This window comes from Pteropus alecto, unplaced genomic scaffold (genome assembly GCF_000325575.1).
Source record: "Pteropus alecto unplaced genomic scaffold, ASM32557v1 scaffold365, whole genome shotgun sequence".
In the NCBI taxonomy this organism is placed as follows: Eukaryota; Metazoa; Chordata; class Mammalia; order Chiroptera; family Pteropodidae; genus Pteropus; species Pteropus alecto.
Genome location: NW_006436299.1, coordinates 357,221 through 374,921, shown reverse-complemented (window position 1 = coordinate 374,921; position 17,701 = coordinate 357,221). Strand labels below are relative to the sequence as shown.

Below are 17,701 nucleotides of genomic sequence, written 5' to 3'. Positions count from 1 at the left end.
ATTCACTGACCACCTAGTGACAAGAAATAAGTTAAAAAGTTGAGGATATTACGTTTATATTCCAACAGGCTAGAGACTATGTCATGTGTATGTTTTGGTAGGTGCTAAAAGCGTTAACACAGGTTATTTACATACTTGAATAACCTAGTCAAATCTAACACAGTTTGACACATACTCTTGGCCACTCCAGTCCCCATATTCTCTTCCTTCTAACTCTTATTGCACTTATTACCTGGATTCGGAAAATTAACATGATGTTATGGAGTTTGGCTTGTTCTCTAGTTGTTTTACACAAACATATTTTATCACACCTAACACTGGTACCCTCGGTTTTATTCCCTTATACTATTTCTCCTTCTTTTCTCAATTGGCTCCTTCTTCCGTGGTTACAAATTTCATCAAGTTTCCCTTACCCTAAAGAATTTCCTTTGTCCTTGTTACCATTTCAAGTTTCTGTCTCTTCTCTACTTCCAATGACCACCAAATATCTCCAAAACTTCCACACTGCTTATCTCCCCTTGACTCTGGCCCCTAATATTTATCTGAGATGGCTTTTCAAGGTTATTGGTATCCTCCTAATGGCTAAACTATCTAGCCTTTTCTTAGCCTTCTTTCTTCTCTTCAGCATCTCTGCAGTATTTGGGACCACGGACCACCCAGTCTATTATTAGCCAGCTCTAACCTGGTCAGATCATGTTCTCTCTCCTGCGTGAGCAAGCAGGAGCAACAATATCACCCTAGACCACAGGTTGGCAAACTATGGCCTCTATGTTTGTAAATAAAGTTTTTTTCTTGGAAACAGCCCTGCTCTTTTGTTTACCTATTGTCTAGGGCTGCTTTCCTGCTACAGACACCATTTGGCCTACAAATCTTAAAATATTTACAAAAAAAGTTTGCTGACCCCTGTCCTAGATCATCTTTGAAAAGTCAGCTATGGATGAGGCATTCCTCATTTGCAGCAATCTTATACTCCCATGACTTATGAATTATCTCTAGTTAACAGCAGCAGCACCGATAGCAAATGGACACTGTGCTGAGAAGTATGTGTGCTATATCTCATTTAATCCTCACAGCGAACGTGTGACATAGGTATTCATCATCCCCATTTTACAAATCGGTAAACTAAAGCTTCAAAGGATTCAGAAACTTGCCAAAAGTCACAAAACTAGCAAGTGGTGGGGCTGAAATTCAAATCCAGGCAGCCATAAACTAGAGCCTGTGATGTTAACTGCCATTTCATCCTATGCACCTCGGGGTTTCCAACATAACTTCTATTTTATCTCAATATTCCAGATCTTTCTAGGCCCATCTTTTAATGTGATAAGGATACAACTCTAAGCATCTCTGTCATATATTCTTGGCTTCCTATTTCCTCCATGGTAGGGGAAACCTGCTTGGGGAGTTGTTTTAAAGCTATATTTGCATAGCAAGTATACTATTCCTAGTTAGATTGTATACTATTTGGAGTGGCTTGGGAAGTTGATGGAGATGACAGGAAACGGTAGTACCATCCCACTTCTCAGCCACCATGAAAGAATGAAATGGTAAGCTCCTTGAGGGTATGAGCCATATATTACATGCTTTTCTTTACCCCAAAATGAGAGAGTAGATATTTAAGAAATATCTATAAAAACCTCTCAGGAAGTCCTTTTCTACATCTTCTCTCCGAAACCCCATGCAGCATGTGTTTTTAAAAAGCTGATTAATTCCAATAGAAGGGTTCTTCCTCAAGACAAATTCCAAAAGGCAGTACTAATAGTACCTTAAAATGAATATATCATTTTATAACATACAAATGCATTTAAATGCATTTCCTCATTTAATCTCATTTACTTAAGGAATGAGACACAGGTATTAGCACCCTTTTTCAGATGGTGACATGGAGCTTCCAAAAGGTCCACCAGCAATTCATTTCCCGTAGGAAAATCATAAAGTATGGCACTCAACTCAAGTCATGACATAGGGAAGGAGCATACACAATTTTGGGAGATTTGTTTAGAAAACTAGCAGAGTTTACCATACCTGATAAAAGCCCAATAAGTAGCATCAACAACCAGCCAGAAAAAGCATCACTCACACTGTGAATTAAGGCCCATGTTGACTCTTTGCTTTTATTGGTAATCTAAGAAGAAATGAGAAAACATTGGTAAACTCTACACACACCCTTGCTTTTTCACCTCAAAATGCACAAGAGAGTAAAGAAACACAAAGACAAATCTATTCACTGGGAATAGAGACCAATTTGAAGTTACTCATCAGTAATCTTGGGCTGAACCAATGTCACCAAGAATTTTGAGGTTTATTGAACCTTGAGTACTAAACCCCACCTTCAACTACAATCCCTACAAGTATCTTATTCAGGTCTTCTCCATTTAGTGGCTTATTTCTTATAGCATCAATTTGTTTTGCTTATTGGAGTGGTCTCTTTCTGCTCTGGACATCAGATATTCCAAGAATGGTCCCTTGACTCACAGTAAATAGTTTGATTATTTTTCAAAGAATAAACAAGTATAAGCTTATTTGAGTGGTGAAAGTACAATTTGAGGTTTACTATCCAGAGTTGTGCTTCAGGTAAGGCAAATTTCAAGACTTGATCTCATAAACCCCTAACTGTACATTGATCACAGATACTAAATGATATCAGGAATGCATCTCTTTACTTTCAAAAACATACTGGGAATATTTGAGGCTATCAAGAGGTGCAGAAAGTTTTACCTTTTAGGTCCTAACCTTGTCAATTTAACCCTTTTCAGTGCGTACTTCCCCCTTTTCTGTGCCTCTATCTCTGATTTTTGAAACTGTAAAGTAGCTACCCCATGATCATCTACAGCAACATCATAAATAGTTATAATAATTATAAAATTTTTAAAGTAGTTAAAAATTTCACTTCAATCTATAACTTTAAGTTTCCAGTTCAGTGCGGAAAGTAAATGAGGTGACATTTTTTTTCCTGTGACAGTGTTTCCATTCTGATGATGAACAGTTAATGCTAAAATAAGAGTCCCCCTTGAACATTTAACAAACACATTTTAATTGTTTTTGCTATATTATTAATTTGTCTCAGATGCAACCATTTTAATATAATGGGAAATATGCCTTATCACAGGTGATTTTCACAATGTAAATAACACTGAATATACAACCGATGATAAACTGAACTCTGAATTTCAGAGAGCAGAAATTCTAAAGCCATACAATTCCAAATTTTAAAGTCTGATGAATTGGTAGGATAGACAGAAAGAATATGTATGTGTTCCTAAATGTCAGAAACCTTATGAAAACAGAGAATATTTTATAGAGATAATCTTTTTCATAAGGATAAGAAAATTCAGTGGGGTTATCACAAGTCCAAGGATTACAAAGGAATTTCTCAAAACCTATACCTAGGACAACCTGACTCAGGGGTTCAGGTGGTCATGAGAAAACCAGTCAGGACCTGGGAAAGGCTTAAGAATGAAAAGTGATTTGTTCGGGAGATTCACTTGGCTCTAAGAGGAGGAAATCATGAACTCAGGAGAGAATGGGATCAACTTAAAAATCAAATTTTAAATTTGGAGTCAAAGCAGAAATATTAAGAAGGAAAAAATAATAATACCTACTTTTGGTTGAAGAAATGTCTCCCCAGAGGATTACCTACTGAATCAGAGCCACTGGGGATGGAGCCCTATCTTTTTAATAAGTTCTCCATGTGCTCCTGACACCAACTAGAAATTATAATTCCCTCATTTAAATAATACACAGCAACAAGTTCAAGGCAAATGACCTTGGTAGAATGCTCTGAGAAGTTTTCAAAGTACTTTAAAAAAAGAAAAGTGGGGAAATTCTCGTTATATTCAAAAGAAGTTGTATCGCAGCCATAAGTGCCATCTATTACATATCATATTAAATCAATATCCTTAATTTGAATTTGATTGGTCTTGTGGTTTTGTTTGAGTCGAACATACAAATTTATTTTGATTTTGTACAGGAGCTATAATCACATAAACTTTGTCCTGTATGCTTTAGTAAATACAGGGCTCTGAGAATTTTTTCTTTTATTCTTTTGAAAGGAGTCGATTTTCTTCTCTCTGTTCTAAAAATCCAGCTTCAAGAGAAAACCATAAAAGAGAGATAAAATGGGGAAAGAGGATCTTTGAAATTTATTTCAGCTCTTCCCATCAAGCTTGTTTTCACCTATCTGCATAGGCATTTATACCCATTTTAGGACTCGAAGGATCCTTTTCAACCACTTTCTGTAGGAAGATAAACTATCATTAAATACAAATTCTTTTCAAAATTAGATACAAGATGCCTTAAAAGTAAAAATAAATTATAAAACAAAACTCTACATTGTCAATAGAAACCAGATTTGGTCACATCCAGAGCTGAAGGAAAGAATACACATAAAGAATATATCTTCAACTTCTTCCCCTGTTGTTTCCTAACACTTACTCATATACCATCTTTTGTCTTACCTCTCGATGCCTATCCCGATCTCGAGATTTCTCTCTCACCCAATCAATGGTATTGAAATCATCATAGGTCCCCACACCAGGGATTGGCTCCTCCAAGAAGTCCATCATTCTATTTGAAGAACCTATTCCTCCACCATTGTATGACTTGTCCTCTGTTTTAAACAGCAAACAGACATTAGTACTTCAGACACTAGACATTTTTAATAACTCCTTTCTCCACACCAAAGGTGAGTCCTTAAACTACCAGATGACTACAGTTAGGGTGTGCTGACAAAGCAATAAAATCAATCACTTAGTGAGACTATCCATCACATTCAGAGGTTTCTGTGGTCTAGGCACAAAATGAGTGTCTTAAGGCAGTGTGAATGGAAGGGGTCAGATGAGAGTGACAATACAAAGGGAGAACTGACAGGACTTGAAGTGCAGTGGGAAAGGATTTACAAAGCAAAAGATAGGAGCTTGGAGCAGCTTAGTTATTTCATTTTATGTTATGGAAAGGAGACAAAAGGGTCAAAGGCCTTTGCAGACATATCACAGCAGAAAGCGTTTTATATTTATGAGGCAGTCATTCAATCCTAGGAAGTGGCTTTTGCCTGAATGGAGACTCCAAAGAAAGCATGTAGGCCTTTTCGAGAGTTAAGCTGGCTGGAATGTACATATCTCCCTTCAATAGATAGAAAACTTTGATACCTGATGTAATGGGCTTGTAGAAACTTTTACTGAGTACGTCAGAACAGTCTAAGATTTACAAGTAGAAATTTAAAGAACAGTACAGGTCTCCATGATGATATCCCTTTTTGATCCTTCAACTGTAAGAAACATATCTATTTGCCCAACTATCACAGTCCTTTATCTGCTTCACTTTTAGCACTTCTATTACAAATACTTATGCAAATGCTTTATCTTCCTTTCTAGACTAGAAGTTCTTTGAGGGCAGCCCTAGATCTGTTTCATCATTGCCTTCTCCATCCAACATTGAACCAAGCATTGGACCACGACTCAATAAATATCAGCTGAATCAAAGTTTCTTTGAACAGTAGTGACAAGGGAGTATTCAAATTCAGAAGTTGTACTCATACAAGGTTACTTAGTACTGCTAAACAAACTTGTTCAAAATATTTCCACAGTCCTCTGGTGGAACAACACTTTGCTATTAAACACAAAATGTAAAACAGCATTCAGGTATTTATGCAAATGCACACTGAGGAAAAATGCAGAGTAATGCTATCATTGAACTCAAACAGCCAGAGCTCACATTTGCAGCATCAACCTTGGCAGGGACAAAGCTTTCCCCAGACTGCTTGGTGATGAATCCCACTGCAGAGAAGACCAAGGTGGGACTGAGCTCACCTCCTCTCCCCCTATCTGCATCCCCATCTTCACTTTAAATTTCTAACATACAACTTCAGCACTCTCATAGGGTCGGTTTGAATTAATATCCAAGATGTACTTGCTTTACAAATTTGAGTCTTCCAAATACCTAGTTCAGCATACCTTTCACAAGCTAACACACACATTTGAAGGAAAATGCTCTGCAGAATCCAAATTATATTGAGGGTAGGGCTGGGGGTAGGGTTGGAGTGGAGGAGGTGAACAAGTTAATCTTAAAACCCCTAACCAAAGTCCTTTCTCTATCTTCCAGCCTACCTGGCTGTAAAATGGTTGGCTGCTGAATCACCAGCCCAGTATTTACTATCATGTTAGTGGCATACTGATAAAGATCAGTGTTAGTGTGCTGTTTGAGAGCTTGGAGGGAAACAGCCAGCTAGGAAATGAGGGCAGAAAGAAAATAAAGTATGTGAGGAAGAAAAAAAAAAAGCTGTTTCAATTCTAAAGACAAATGCTGACGTGAACACAAGGTGCCAAACAATCAGAAATTTACTTTTAAGAGCAGGTTAATGCTTCAACTGAATTTGCTCTAGTTTAAGAGTGCTCCTTTCAGAAGAAATTTTAAAAGGATTTTGTGAAACTGACCAACAGCTATCTAATGTTACACTATATATCAAATGAAGCCCACCCAGCTTAAAGGATATTAAGACAAAATGAAGATCTGCAACAGCTTAACAGAAAAGAAAGAATCCTCTTACATCACTAGGTAACATGAGCACTGCATCATCCTTCTTTGTAGTCTCCTGTTATAAACGCAAATTGTCGGGCAGCTCTAAAAGAGCAGGCAGTGATTAGAATCTGACAACAGACTGCTTGTGATTCTCCAGATTCCCTTCTCCCTTGGGTCACGTTTTGGTCCCTCTCCAGGCTCAAGTATGCTTACCTTCAATCACAGCTTTCTTTTTTTCTGCCTCAAGGAAGAAATAACCTTAGCAGCCCACATTTAGTCATCTAGGTTGAGGAGCTTTTACAGAAGGAGCCCCGGAATGAACTGCTTTAGAAGGGCACTTGCTGTGTTCTCTGCCTTTCACAGGAACAAATGCCACCTAAAGAACCACCAGTGTTCCCCAGCGGTCAGAGTATGATGTCACTGTTGGAACCACGTGACCAGACCCTTGGACTAGCCTTGGAGAAAGGAAGATTTTTAAGGGAACACAAAAGCCTTAAAGATGTAGTCTCATCTAAATAAATACCATCAAGCTGAGGGCAGTCAGGTCAGTTCAGAAAACTGGGGTCCATTTCCATCTGACTTATTTCACTTAGCGTAATATCCTTAAGGAAGGACAAAAATAATATGCTATCACTCATATGTGGAATATAAAATAAAACAAAACAAACAAACAAATAAAATAAATTATAGGTACAGAGAACAGACTGGTGGCTACCAGAGCGGGAGTGGGAGAGGGAGAGGGAGAGGGAGAGGGAGAGGGAGAAATAAGTAAAGGGGGGGTCAAATGTATAGTGAAAAATGGAAACTAGATTTTGGGTGGTGAACACACAATAGGATATACAAGTATCAAATTATAATGCTATACATCTGAAACTTGTATGTTATAAGCAAATGTTATTACAATAAATTTTTTTTTTAAACAGACTGGGGTTCAGAGAAGTTTTAGTCTTCAGATCTCATTTAGCAGAAAATCCAAAAAGGAAGAAATCTCTAAAAGCATTTAGAGCTACATGGATCCTAAGTAAAAAAGGGAGAGAGGCAAATATAGAAAAGGTTTTTTAAAACATGCACTGGATAGAAATAACAAGGATAAAATCTCACAGACATAACATAGACATAATAGAGCACATAACATGATGCTATTCATACGAGATCAAAACCATGCAAACCTAAATTATAGTTTTTGTATAGGATACAAACACAAGCAACTACATTACAAAGACAAGAAAGAAAATGACAAAAGTAAAGACAGTGTCTACCCAAAGGAAAAGAAGGGGTCGTCATCTGGATGGAGCACATGGTGAGGGTGGGGCTTCTGGAATGTTGGTAATTTTTCTTGATCTGAGCATTGATTACCTGAGTGTTGACATTATAATTATTCTTTAAACTGTACACATACGTTTTATGTCTTTCTATGTAAACATCATAATTAGAGAAAAACATGAAAAACTGAATTGCACATGAAGTGATTACACAAGGTCAGTTCTTTAAAAGCACATAGAAACTTTGAAAACGCAGAATACAGTCAAGAAAATTAGTTGTTTCTTAGTGTTAATGCTCTAGCCAGAAAGCAACATCAGATTTAATCTCATTAATCCAAATAGGGTAAAAGTAGTTATTTCAGCCGTGAAAATAAAAATAAATTCACTGCTACATTTGCATTGTTTTAAAGGCTTTTTCTTCCCAGGTCCTATTCTGAAGGCTATTTTTAAGCAGGCCTTAATTAATTGTGCAATAAGGCCAGTATAGTGAAGAAGAATCAAACTGCCATCTCCCAACTTCCTAAGAGACTCTACAGGACAGCCACTGTTTAACATTAATCTAGTCAGTGTGCTCCAATAATCAGACCTAAATGGGGGGCTCTGAAATGTTGGGGTACTCCTATCAATTCTTAAGGCCCAATGCATCCTGATGCTAATACAACAAAACCTTAAAAATGTGAAGAGCTTCAGGAAACCTGTATGCTTTCAGTTCGGTCCATCATTATTATAACATCTCAGTTTCTTGATGAACTTAATCTAGCATTACTGAGAAGAATTAAAGTTGCAACTGATAGTATTGTGGCAATGAACTACAAAGCTTAAACTGCAAAAGCTATTTGTAGCCCAAGTGTAACTGTCTTATACATTTACACTTTTAGAAAAGGATATTATCTTAAAGAGGATGACATGTCCAACTACATAATCTTTCTTCAAAGTCATTCTTTATTAATTAGGATTCTACCTATAGGACCACTACAGAATTCATTTACATTATTTAATAAGACTTATGTTACCTTACTAGGTTATTTTACATTTCAAGATGCTAATTGGGTTTTTTTGGTAACCCAAAAAATGTATAGTTGAAGAACATACAGTGACTGGATTGGAAAACTAGTACCATGTTAATAACTTTTGATTAAAGTTCTTGTGTTTTTCAAATGCTACATCAGTGTTTCTAGAGGAAGGAATTTTATTCCATGTAAATTTACTTCTTTTGAAAACTAGAGGGATGGTAGCTATGACACAGTCCTCATATTAAAATGGGATTTAATTACAATTCAGATTAAGTAACGAAGCACTGGTATTCAAAGTCTGACATGTTACAATTTACTTTTTAAATGTATTTTTATATTTTAATTACAGTTTGCATATGATACTGTGTTTCAGGTGTACAACATAGTTATTAGACATTTATATAACTTATGAAATGATCACCCCAGTTAATCTAGTACCCATTTGACACCATACAAAATTATTGCAATATTATTGACTATATTCCTTATGCTATACTTTATATTCCCAAAACTATTCTGTAACTACCAATTTGTACTTCTTAATCCCTTCCCCTTTTCACCCACCCCAACCCCCCTCCCATCTGACAACCCTCAAAATGATCTCTATATCTATGAGTTTGTTTTTGTTATGTTTATTTTGTTCTTTGGATTCCACAAGTGAAATCATATGCCATTTGTCTTTGTCTGACTTACTACATTCAGCACACTACCCTCTAGGTCCATCCATCTTGTTGCAGATAGCAATATTTCATTCTTTTTTATGGCTGAGTAATATTCCATTATATATATGTACCACTTCTTCTGTATCCATTCATCCATTGATGGACACCCAGGTAGCCTCCATATTTTGACTATTGTAAATAATGCTGCCATGAACATATGGATGCACATGTCCCTTCGAAATAGTGTTTTGGGTTTCTTTGGATAAATATCAAGAAGTGTGATTGCTAGGACCTTCTTTGGCTCCTGTTATAGCCTTTGTTTTAAAGTCTTTTTTGCCTGGTATAAGTACTGCTACCCCAGATTTTTTGTTTGTTTCCATTTTCATTAAATATCTTTTCCCATCCCTTTATTTTCAGTCTGTGTGTCTATCTGAAGTGAGTCTCTTGTAGGCAGCATATATGAGGGTCTTGCTTTCTTATCCATTCAGCCACCCTTATCTTTTGATTGGAGCATTTAATCGATTTACATTTAAAGTAATTGTTGATATATAGTTATTGCCATTTTATTATTCATATTTTTATCTTTTTTGTTTGTTCGTTTTTCCTTCTTCTTAAAAAAGTCCCTCCAACATTTCCTGTATACTGGCTTGGTGGTGATAAATTCCTTTAGCTTTTTCTCACCTGGGAAGATCTTTATCTGTCCTTCAATTCTAAATGATAGCATTGCTGGGTAGAGTAATCTTGGTTGTAGGTCCTTGCTTTTCATCACCTCAAATATTTCATGCCAATCCCTTCTGGCCTGCAGTTTCTGTTGAGAAATCAGCTGACAGTCTTATGGGAGCTCCATTGTAGATAACTAGTTGTTTTTCTCTTGATGCTTTTAAGATTCTCTCTTTGTATTTAACCTTTGGCATTTTAATTATGATGTGTCTTGGTGTGGGCCTCTTTGGGTTAATCTTATTTGGAACACTCTGTGCTTCCTGGGTTTGTCTGTCTATTTCCTTCACCGAGTTAGGGAAGTTTTCAGTCATTATTTTTTTCAAATAGATTTTTAATTCTTTGCTCTCTTTTTCTTCCGGTAACCCTATAATGTGAATGTTGGTATGCTGGATCTTATCCCAGAGGCCGCTTAAATTATTCTCATTTTTTTGCATTCTTCATTCTTGCTGCTGTTCTGATTGAATGTTTTCTGCTACCTTCTCTTCTAAGTCACTGATTCAATCCTCTGCTTCATCTAATTTACTATTGGGTCCTCCTAAGGTATTCTTCATTTCATTTATTGTATTTTTCATTTCTGATTTTTTACGTTTTCTATATCTATATTTTCTACCTCTTTGTTCAAGTTCTCACTCAGTTCATCTACTCTTCCCTTAAGTTCACTGAGTATCTTTACAATCAGTGTTTTGAACTCTGTATCTGGTAGATTGCTTGTCTCCATTTTATTTGGTCTTTTTTTCTGGAGCCTTTGTTCTGTTCTTTCATTTGGTACATGTTTCTTTGTCTTGCCATTTTGGCTGCCTCCCTGTGTTTGTTTCTATGTGTTAGGTAGGGCTGTTATTTCTTTCTGTCTTAGTAGAGTGGCCTTATGTAGTAGGTATCCTGTGGGGCCCAGTGGCACAGTCTCTCTAGTTGCCTGGCCTGAGTGCTTGAGGTGTATTCCTTGTATGGGTTGTGTGTGCCTGTTGTAGTTGAGCCTTGGTTGCTCTCTGCACGTCGGTGTGAGAGATTCACCCTCGGGCTGATTGGTTCTGAGAACTGGCCAGTGACTACAGTAAAGGAGCTATTATACAGAAGCTGACGCTATAGAGCACAATTCACTTTAGCAGGGCTCCAGTGCCTGCCCTGTCTGCCCTCTGGGTGTGTCATCCTCAGACGTGGCCCTGGGTGGTGCTCTGGCTCAGACTGAAGCTGGCTACTGGGCTTTCAGGCCAGGGCCTTGTGGGAGGGGCCCTGCTGCAGCCCAAGTCCAGCTGCAGCCTATGCCCTGCCTAAGGCCACCTGACATGAGCTACTCAAGCAATCCGCAAAAGGTCGCCACGCACTCTGGGCTTTGAGGTACATTGAGAGGCCAAGCCGCAAATCGAGACCGTCTGCTGCTAGTGCCAGGCTTGGGGCTGCTCAGCAAGACATATGGGGCACACAGAAGCCAGATACTGCTTGTTTAAGTGTTGTGAACCTTTGTGAAATTCTAGGAAAGTCTGCAGGATAAGCCAAGATAGGCTATTTGTATGGACAATCTACTGGCAGTGGCTTGGGTGGGCCTGCAAGTTGAGTGAGGCAGGCTTTCAGGGAGTCACCAGGCAGAGTGGCCACTGTTAGCCAGGTTGTTGGAGACTCAGATATGGTGGTCTGGGTCTGCATGCTGGGTGGGGAAGGACTCAACAAAGAAATAATGCCCTCTGCCAGCACTTCTGACTGAAAAAAAGCTGAGCCCTTGTCCTGAAGCCAGACAATTCAATACCTCCCCATATGTCCTTGGTGCTTTTTGAGCTGCTGCCAAAGCACTGGAGCTCAGAGCAAGTGAATCCATCAGAGAGTAAGTCCATGCCTGGATCCCTTAAGAGGAATGTCTGTGACTCCAGCTGCCCTCCATTCTCAGCCAGAAATTGTGGGTACTTCTCTTCTCAGCACTGAAACCCTGGTTTAGGAAGCCCAGTGTGGGGCTGGGACCTCACACTCCTCTGGGGGGGGACCTCCACAGCCAAGATATCTCTCTTGATTCTCAACTAGCACACACAGGTGTGGGACCAGCCCGTTCTGTGTCTTCGCCCCTCCTACCAATCTTGAGGTGGCCTCTGTGTGTCCCCAGTTGTAGAATTTTTATTCAGCTAGACTTTAGGTGACTCCCAAGGATAGCTGTGCTATACTTTAGTTGTAATTTTGATATGGTTGTGAGAAGAGGCAAGCACAACGTTTTCCTACTCTGCCATCTTGACCAGAAGTTCCGTATTTCTTTTGCTCTTTTCTACTCCTCTATTCCCTTCTCTGCTACATTTGTAATCTCTAGTTTATGTTCATTACACAGACTGCCAGGTTTAGGGCAATTTATATCATTGTGAAAATAAGACACAAAGAAATGCTTACCAACTTTTAATGCATCCTATGATAGAAACACAGTAATACAGTCAATATTTGGAGATAAGGAGAGTTACCTTTCTGGAACACAGATCTGATCAGATCATTTTCTTATTTCTAAAATGTGAGTGGCTTCTGCAGCCATCTCTTAAAGCTTTCAGCATACAAAGACCATGTAATGAGCATTTGGTATAAGTGCGGACCAGGAATTTTAAAATATTCATCATAATTTTTAGAATAATAAATATAAAATATTTTAATGTATAATAATAAGGATGACAATGATATTACTACTATTTTAGGTTTCATAAATGAGAAGAATTAAATTGCTTGCACTCTTTCACAGAGATATCTATAATATCTGGCCTGATGATAAATAGCTTAAGCTGTGGGTCATATTCCACATCCAATTGGTTTCTTTTCTTACCATTTTCTTAGTAGAAAGAAAGGATAAATTCATAAGACTTAGTTATCAAGAATGGTAGCAGAGATTATCTGCCCATTTGGGACCAACTACTGAGGTGTAAAGAAAGTAATAAAATGCAAAATGCTTTTCAAAAAACAGTGTGTTAAGAGGTAAGTTTCTGGTGTGTAAATACTGTGCCAAGGAAGGTAGAGTAAAATTAAACAACAATCCTAAATGTCAAATTTGTGTACTTAGATAAGTCTAAATTTTTGTCTCTATACAAAAGAAAAGTAAAAATTTGTAACGCAAGTTTTGAAGGCATAGTGTGCCCTAAGTTATCTATAAAATAATTTAATGCTCTAACAGGAAAATGATTCAAGTTAAAGTACAATTAGATCTCAACTTGACTAATAGAAGAAAAGCCCCCAAAGGCTAATTTGCATTACTTGGGAGTGGGGCTGGAGGTGGAGGTGAATAGAAAACTAGTCAGGAAAAAGTCAATATTGAAACAGCTTTCCTAGTAGGCTACTCTTAGGTCTAAAAACGTAACAATAGATCTTTAGAAATACATTGCTTGAATGAGGAGGCATATAAATGAATGCATTTAGCTCATTTTCCTTTATGGAAACCACTTTCTAATTTTTTTTTCTAAAAATCACATGATGCCTAAAACTAGAAAATACCTTACAAGAAAAGAAATTGTTACATGAGAATGTTTATTTCAATCCCTAACTGATATGCCATTAGAAATTTACTGGGGGCGGGGGGAGGGCTGAACAGTAACTGATTAAATGAACTAGTTAAACACTAACAAAAACACAAGGGGAAAAGAGGATTAAAAAAACCTTGTGCACCACGCAGGGACCCTGAAGTACTGCTTTAGTAATATCACAGCTGCGTGAGGACGCACTTATTGGCAGTAGCCTAAAGAAAGAAATAAGCACTCAAAGAAATGGGGAAGGGCTATTGGTATGTATCACAGGACTTGAAAATAGTCGTATTTTAAAAATGTGTTCAGTTTTTACAGGGATATATTGTATTTTTGCAAGGCAGGGATCACATCTACAAAACAATTCAACACTCTACCTAGCACACATCAGCAGATATTCCTCCTGGGGTCATTTAAACATTACCTTCATTCTACAGCAAGGACACAAGTATGAAGAGCTTATTGTATGCTACTTCTCACTTCATACCTGCACTTTATTGTTTCATCTTCTTTATCGGTTCATCCATTCTAGATCTCCCCATAAGTCATGAACTCTTTCACATTCCATTCACCTCTAATATTTGAGAATGTATAACAGCTGAAATCCCAATAATTAGTCAACATTTTTAGGGCCTTCCCATCTATCAATGTGTGGCCTCCATTTTGTTTATATTTTGCTTTCTCACTTACCCAAACCCAGTAGCTGAAGAGCAAATGTTGGTGGAGTAGCCTTCCCATCTGAGCCCTGGATAGTATCACAAGACTATGTCATGCTTTAATACACTATCTTAGTTTGGTCCCTTGGACACTTATCCAGGGCAACTATTCCATTGGCACACATCTGTACAGTCATCACTTAAATATATTAAACTAAAATTATATTTTAGTTTTTGGCCCATGTTTTAAATCCACGGCCATATAATTCTAAAATACATGTTAATAATTATAAACCGTGCTGTCTTCATGGTATGTAATATACATAATAACTACTTGACTTTCCGGAGGACTCTCCTCCCATCCAATTGTCCCCTACATGGCTTCTGAAAGTTCCCATGATGCATCAGCTAGAATACCAGGAGGCTCCAGGACACAACCCAGCCCTATGTCTGATATCCAAACAGACTGATCAGTGCCTGTGTTGTTTTGATTGTCACCCAAGCACTCATTTCATGTAAGGACTGACTGCTGTTATTCTTGTTCACAGCAGGTTAAAACTTGAAGTTGTCTAAGATGGAAGGAAGGACAACAAAGAGGAAACTCTACCCCAAATCTGCTCAGAGCTAGACAATAAAAAGGATGATGAGGGATATTGGTAATGGAACTACAGAAACTGAACCAAATCTCTGATATATACTATTGAGATGAAGTTTGAGAATTATGTAAAGTATACAAGAAGGTAGGGCATAGCAGAAAGGGATAGGGAAAAGGCTTTTGAAATAAGCATCAGTCTTGATTCTAACACCACCTTGTGACTCTTTGTTTCCCACTGGATACAGCTCTATACTCACTGGGTTGTAGACATTTGCTTGGGCTGTACCTGTTATGTCTCCAACTCCCAGTATCTGCTTTAATCTGGAAGTTCCTAACCCAACTCACCTTCATTACCATTGGAGCCAAGGTGTTATCTGCCAGAATTATTACCATAGTTATGAAAAATCACATAAGGATTATGGCTTGGTATCTACAGGTTCCCACTGGACTAGATGCCACAAAAGTCAATGGAGAACTGGAAATAAAGGGACTATATTTGACAAAGTTGCTGAGTGGCTTATTCATATAAAAAAAATAGCCCTCTGCTCCATTACATTCTACAGTGTTGGGAAACCCTTTGGCTAGCATGATCCTGTATAATAACTTGTAATTATTGTTTTAAAGCAGCAATTCAACTAAGTCTGTATTGGTTTCTATTAAAACATTATGCTTTAGCAAGGAAAAAACTTCCAGAGGAAGTACCAATGAGGAGATTCTTCTTGGATTCATGGAATAATATGATGTTATGGACAGAAAAATGAGTTTAAAAAGATATTTAAATAAAATCTAGGAATTGCTCTTAAAGAAGTACTTGTATTTGTATACACCAATGTATGTATGTTATTCATTGCAGCACTTTTAGTTATAGCAAAAACCTGGTAACAATGAGAGGCCAGTGATAGAGGGATAATGCAAGGAAAGTAGACTGATGTGTATTGAAATAGAAAAATCCCCCAAACATATTATGTAAAAAAAAGCAAGTCAAAAATAATAAGTAGATTAAAAAAATACAATATATGTTTCTATGTTAACTAAATAGAAAAAAAAATTGAAAGAGACATACTGAATTATTTTTAGGGGTGGGAAGTAGAGGGGGCTTTCACATTTTATATATATATATGTACATTGTTTGAATCTTTAAAAGTGAAGTATATTTATGTGTTATATAAGTGGTTCTAAAAGAAAAAAAATGATAACACAGCTAGTAGAGATGGGACACTGCAAAGGGCAGACTTACATTCTGAGGCAGACCACTGGGGTATTTAGAAATGAAGTAGGTGACAGTTTCTGGAGAACACCAGGAGGAAAACACCAAAAGGAAGATAGTTTATTAAGTTTTCAATGAAAGTCAATGAGAAGAAAGTCTTTATGATCAGACCTACTGTTCAGCAGCTATAAGGTGCAAATTCTAACCCCAGCTCCACAACTCAATAGTTGTGTCACCTTGGGCAATTGCCTTAATTTCTGTGGGCTTCAGGTTCCCCATCAGTAAAATGAGAGGGTTATTAGCATAATTTTTTGGCCACTCATACATTGTGCTGAATGACTTTTGAGATGATCTTAGCTTTGAGCCATTCCAAATAGTATTTTGATTGCACACTTGTCTGAGAACACACTTCTGGCAAGATCATAAAATGGCACTACCAATTTTTAGAGGAAAAAAGTAAGACAGCTCGTCAGTGAAGTACAGGACAACCTGGGACCCAAGGCTTCTGGGATATTGTTAACTAGAGCTATATCAATATAGCTACAATATCCTCGGAGTACCTGCTAGCCACAGACCCCAGAAACATCCAGCACACACTCCTAAAACATTATAGAAATCCTTTTACCCATCCGATGCCATAAATTGGAACAGGTGAGGTTAAAAGTAGTCCACTCAGGATTTAAAGTACTGCCAAAGGATCTCTAAAAACATATATGTGTGTGTGTGTGTGTGTGTGTTTCTTTCAAGAAGGTACAAAAGTGATTTTCCTAATTGAAAAATAAATAGAGAGCTTCCAGTTTCAGCTCTGGCAAGTAAAGAGCTTTAAAGTTGTAACTTCTGCCCTTAAAACAAACTGAACAAATTGGACAACTGAAAAATCAAGAACTTTTCTTGGGCCCAGTAGAGAGCTGAGGTTGCAGGGGAAACTGCAACCTCCCAATTTGAAGAAAAGGCTGTAGCCAAAGAAACACAGTTGAGTTCTGCTTACCTAGAGTAGAAAATGCTGGAACCATAATCTCAGAGGGACACTTAAATGGCAACTTTGACGAATTGCTGAAGGCTGAGCGTGGACTTGCATGGAAGTGAGAAACTCCTGTGGCTTACACTTTTTTGGGCTCTATCTCAAAATTCTCTACCAAGTTCTCAGTGAACATTCAAGAAAGATCCCCTCCTGACTCTGAGAAGGGGAGGTAAAGACTAACCACTATGAAATATCCCAGAGCTCTTTATAACAAAGGCCTATCTATGCTCCAGGGAAAATTCTTTGGCTGAGCCTTATTCCAGTTGGGGGAAGGGCATTCCTCCTTCTCCAGCCCCCTCCCTTCCCAGCCTTCTTGTCTCACCTAAGGGAAAAATATCGCAGTCAACAGGATCCTGAGCCTCCAGGAAATGGGCTAAGAAAGCTGAGGTCAGGAACAAGAGTAGGGGGCAGGGAGAACAAAAAGCTATACCACTGGACTAAAACTTCTGAGGTTACACTCACAAGACACAGGCTCAACAGACACTGGGATTTAATCAGAAGATGATAAAATGATCTTTTTCACAACTTAATTGGTAGATTTCATACGCTATCATGTTTTTCATTTTAAAAGACTGTTTTTTC

At 37.8% G+C, this 17,701-nt stretch overlaps 1 protein-coding gene across 5 annotated transcripts in view; it reads right to left on the bottom strand.

The window, feature by feature from the left end:
* CLCN5 (chloride voltage-gated channel 5) overlaps positions 1-17,701 on the bottom strand; it is a 158,678-nt gene that overhangs the window by 20,808 nt on the left and 120,169 nt on the right. For 4 of the 5 annotated variants that reach the window (XM_025047893.1, XM_006913401.3, XM_015590549.2 and 1 more), the window contains 2 exons: positions 4,455-4,606; positions 2,023-2,122 (listed from right to left, as the gene is read on the bottom strand). In XM_025047893.1, the coding sequence (XP_024903661.1) occupies positions 2,023-2,122; positions 4,455-4,606 (252 nt within the window). Of the gene's footprint in view, positions 1-2,022; positions 2,123-4,454; positions 4,607-6,726; positions 6,928-17,701 lie in introns of those variants that run through there. The other variant, XM_015590550.2, reaches the window with a different exon arrangement.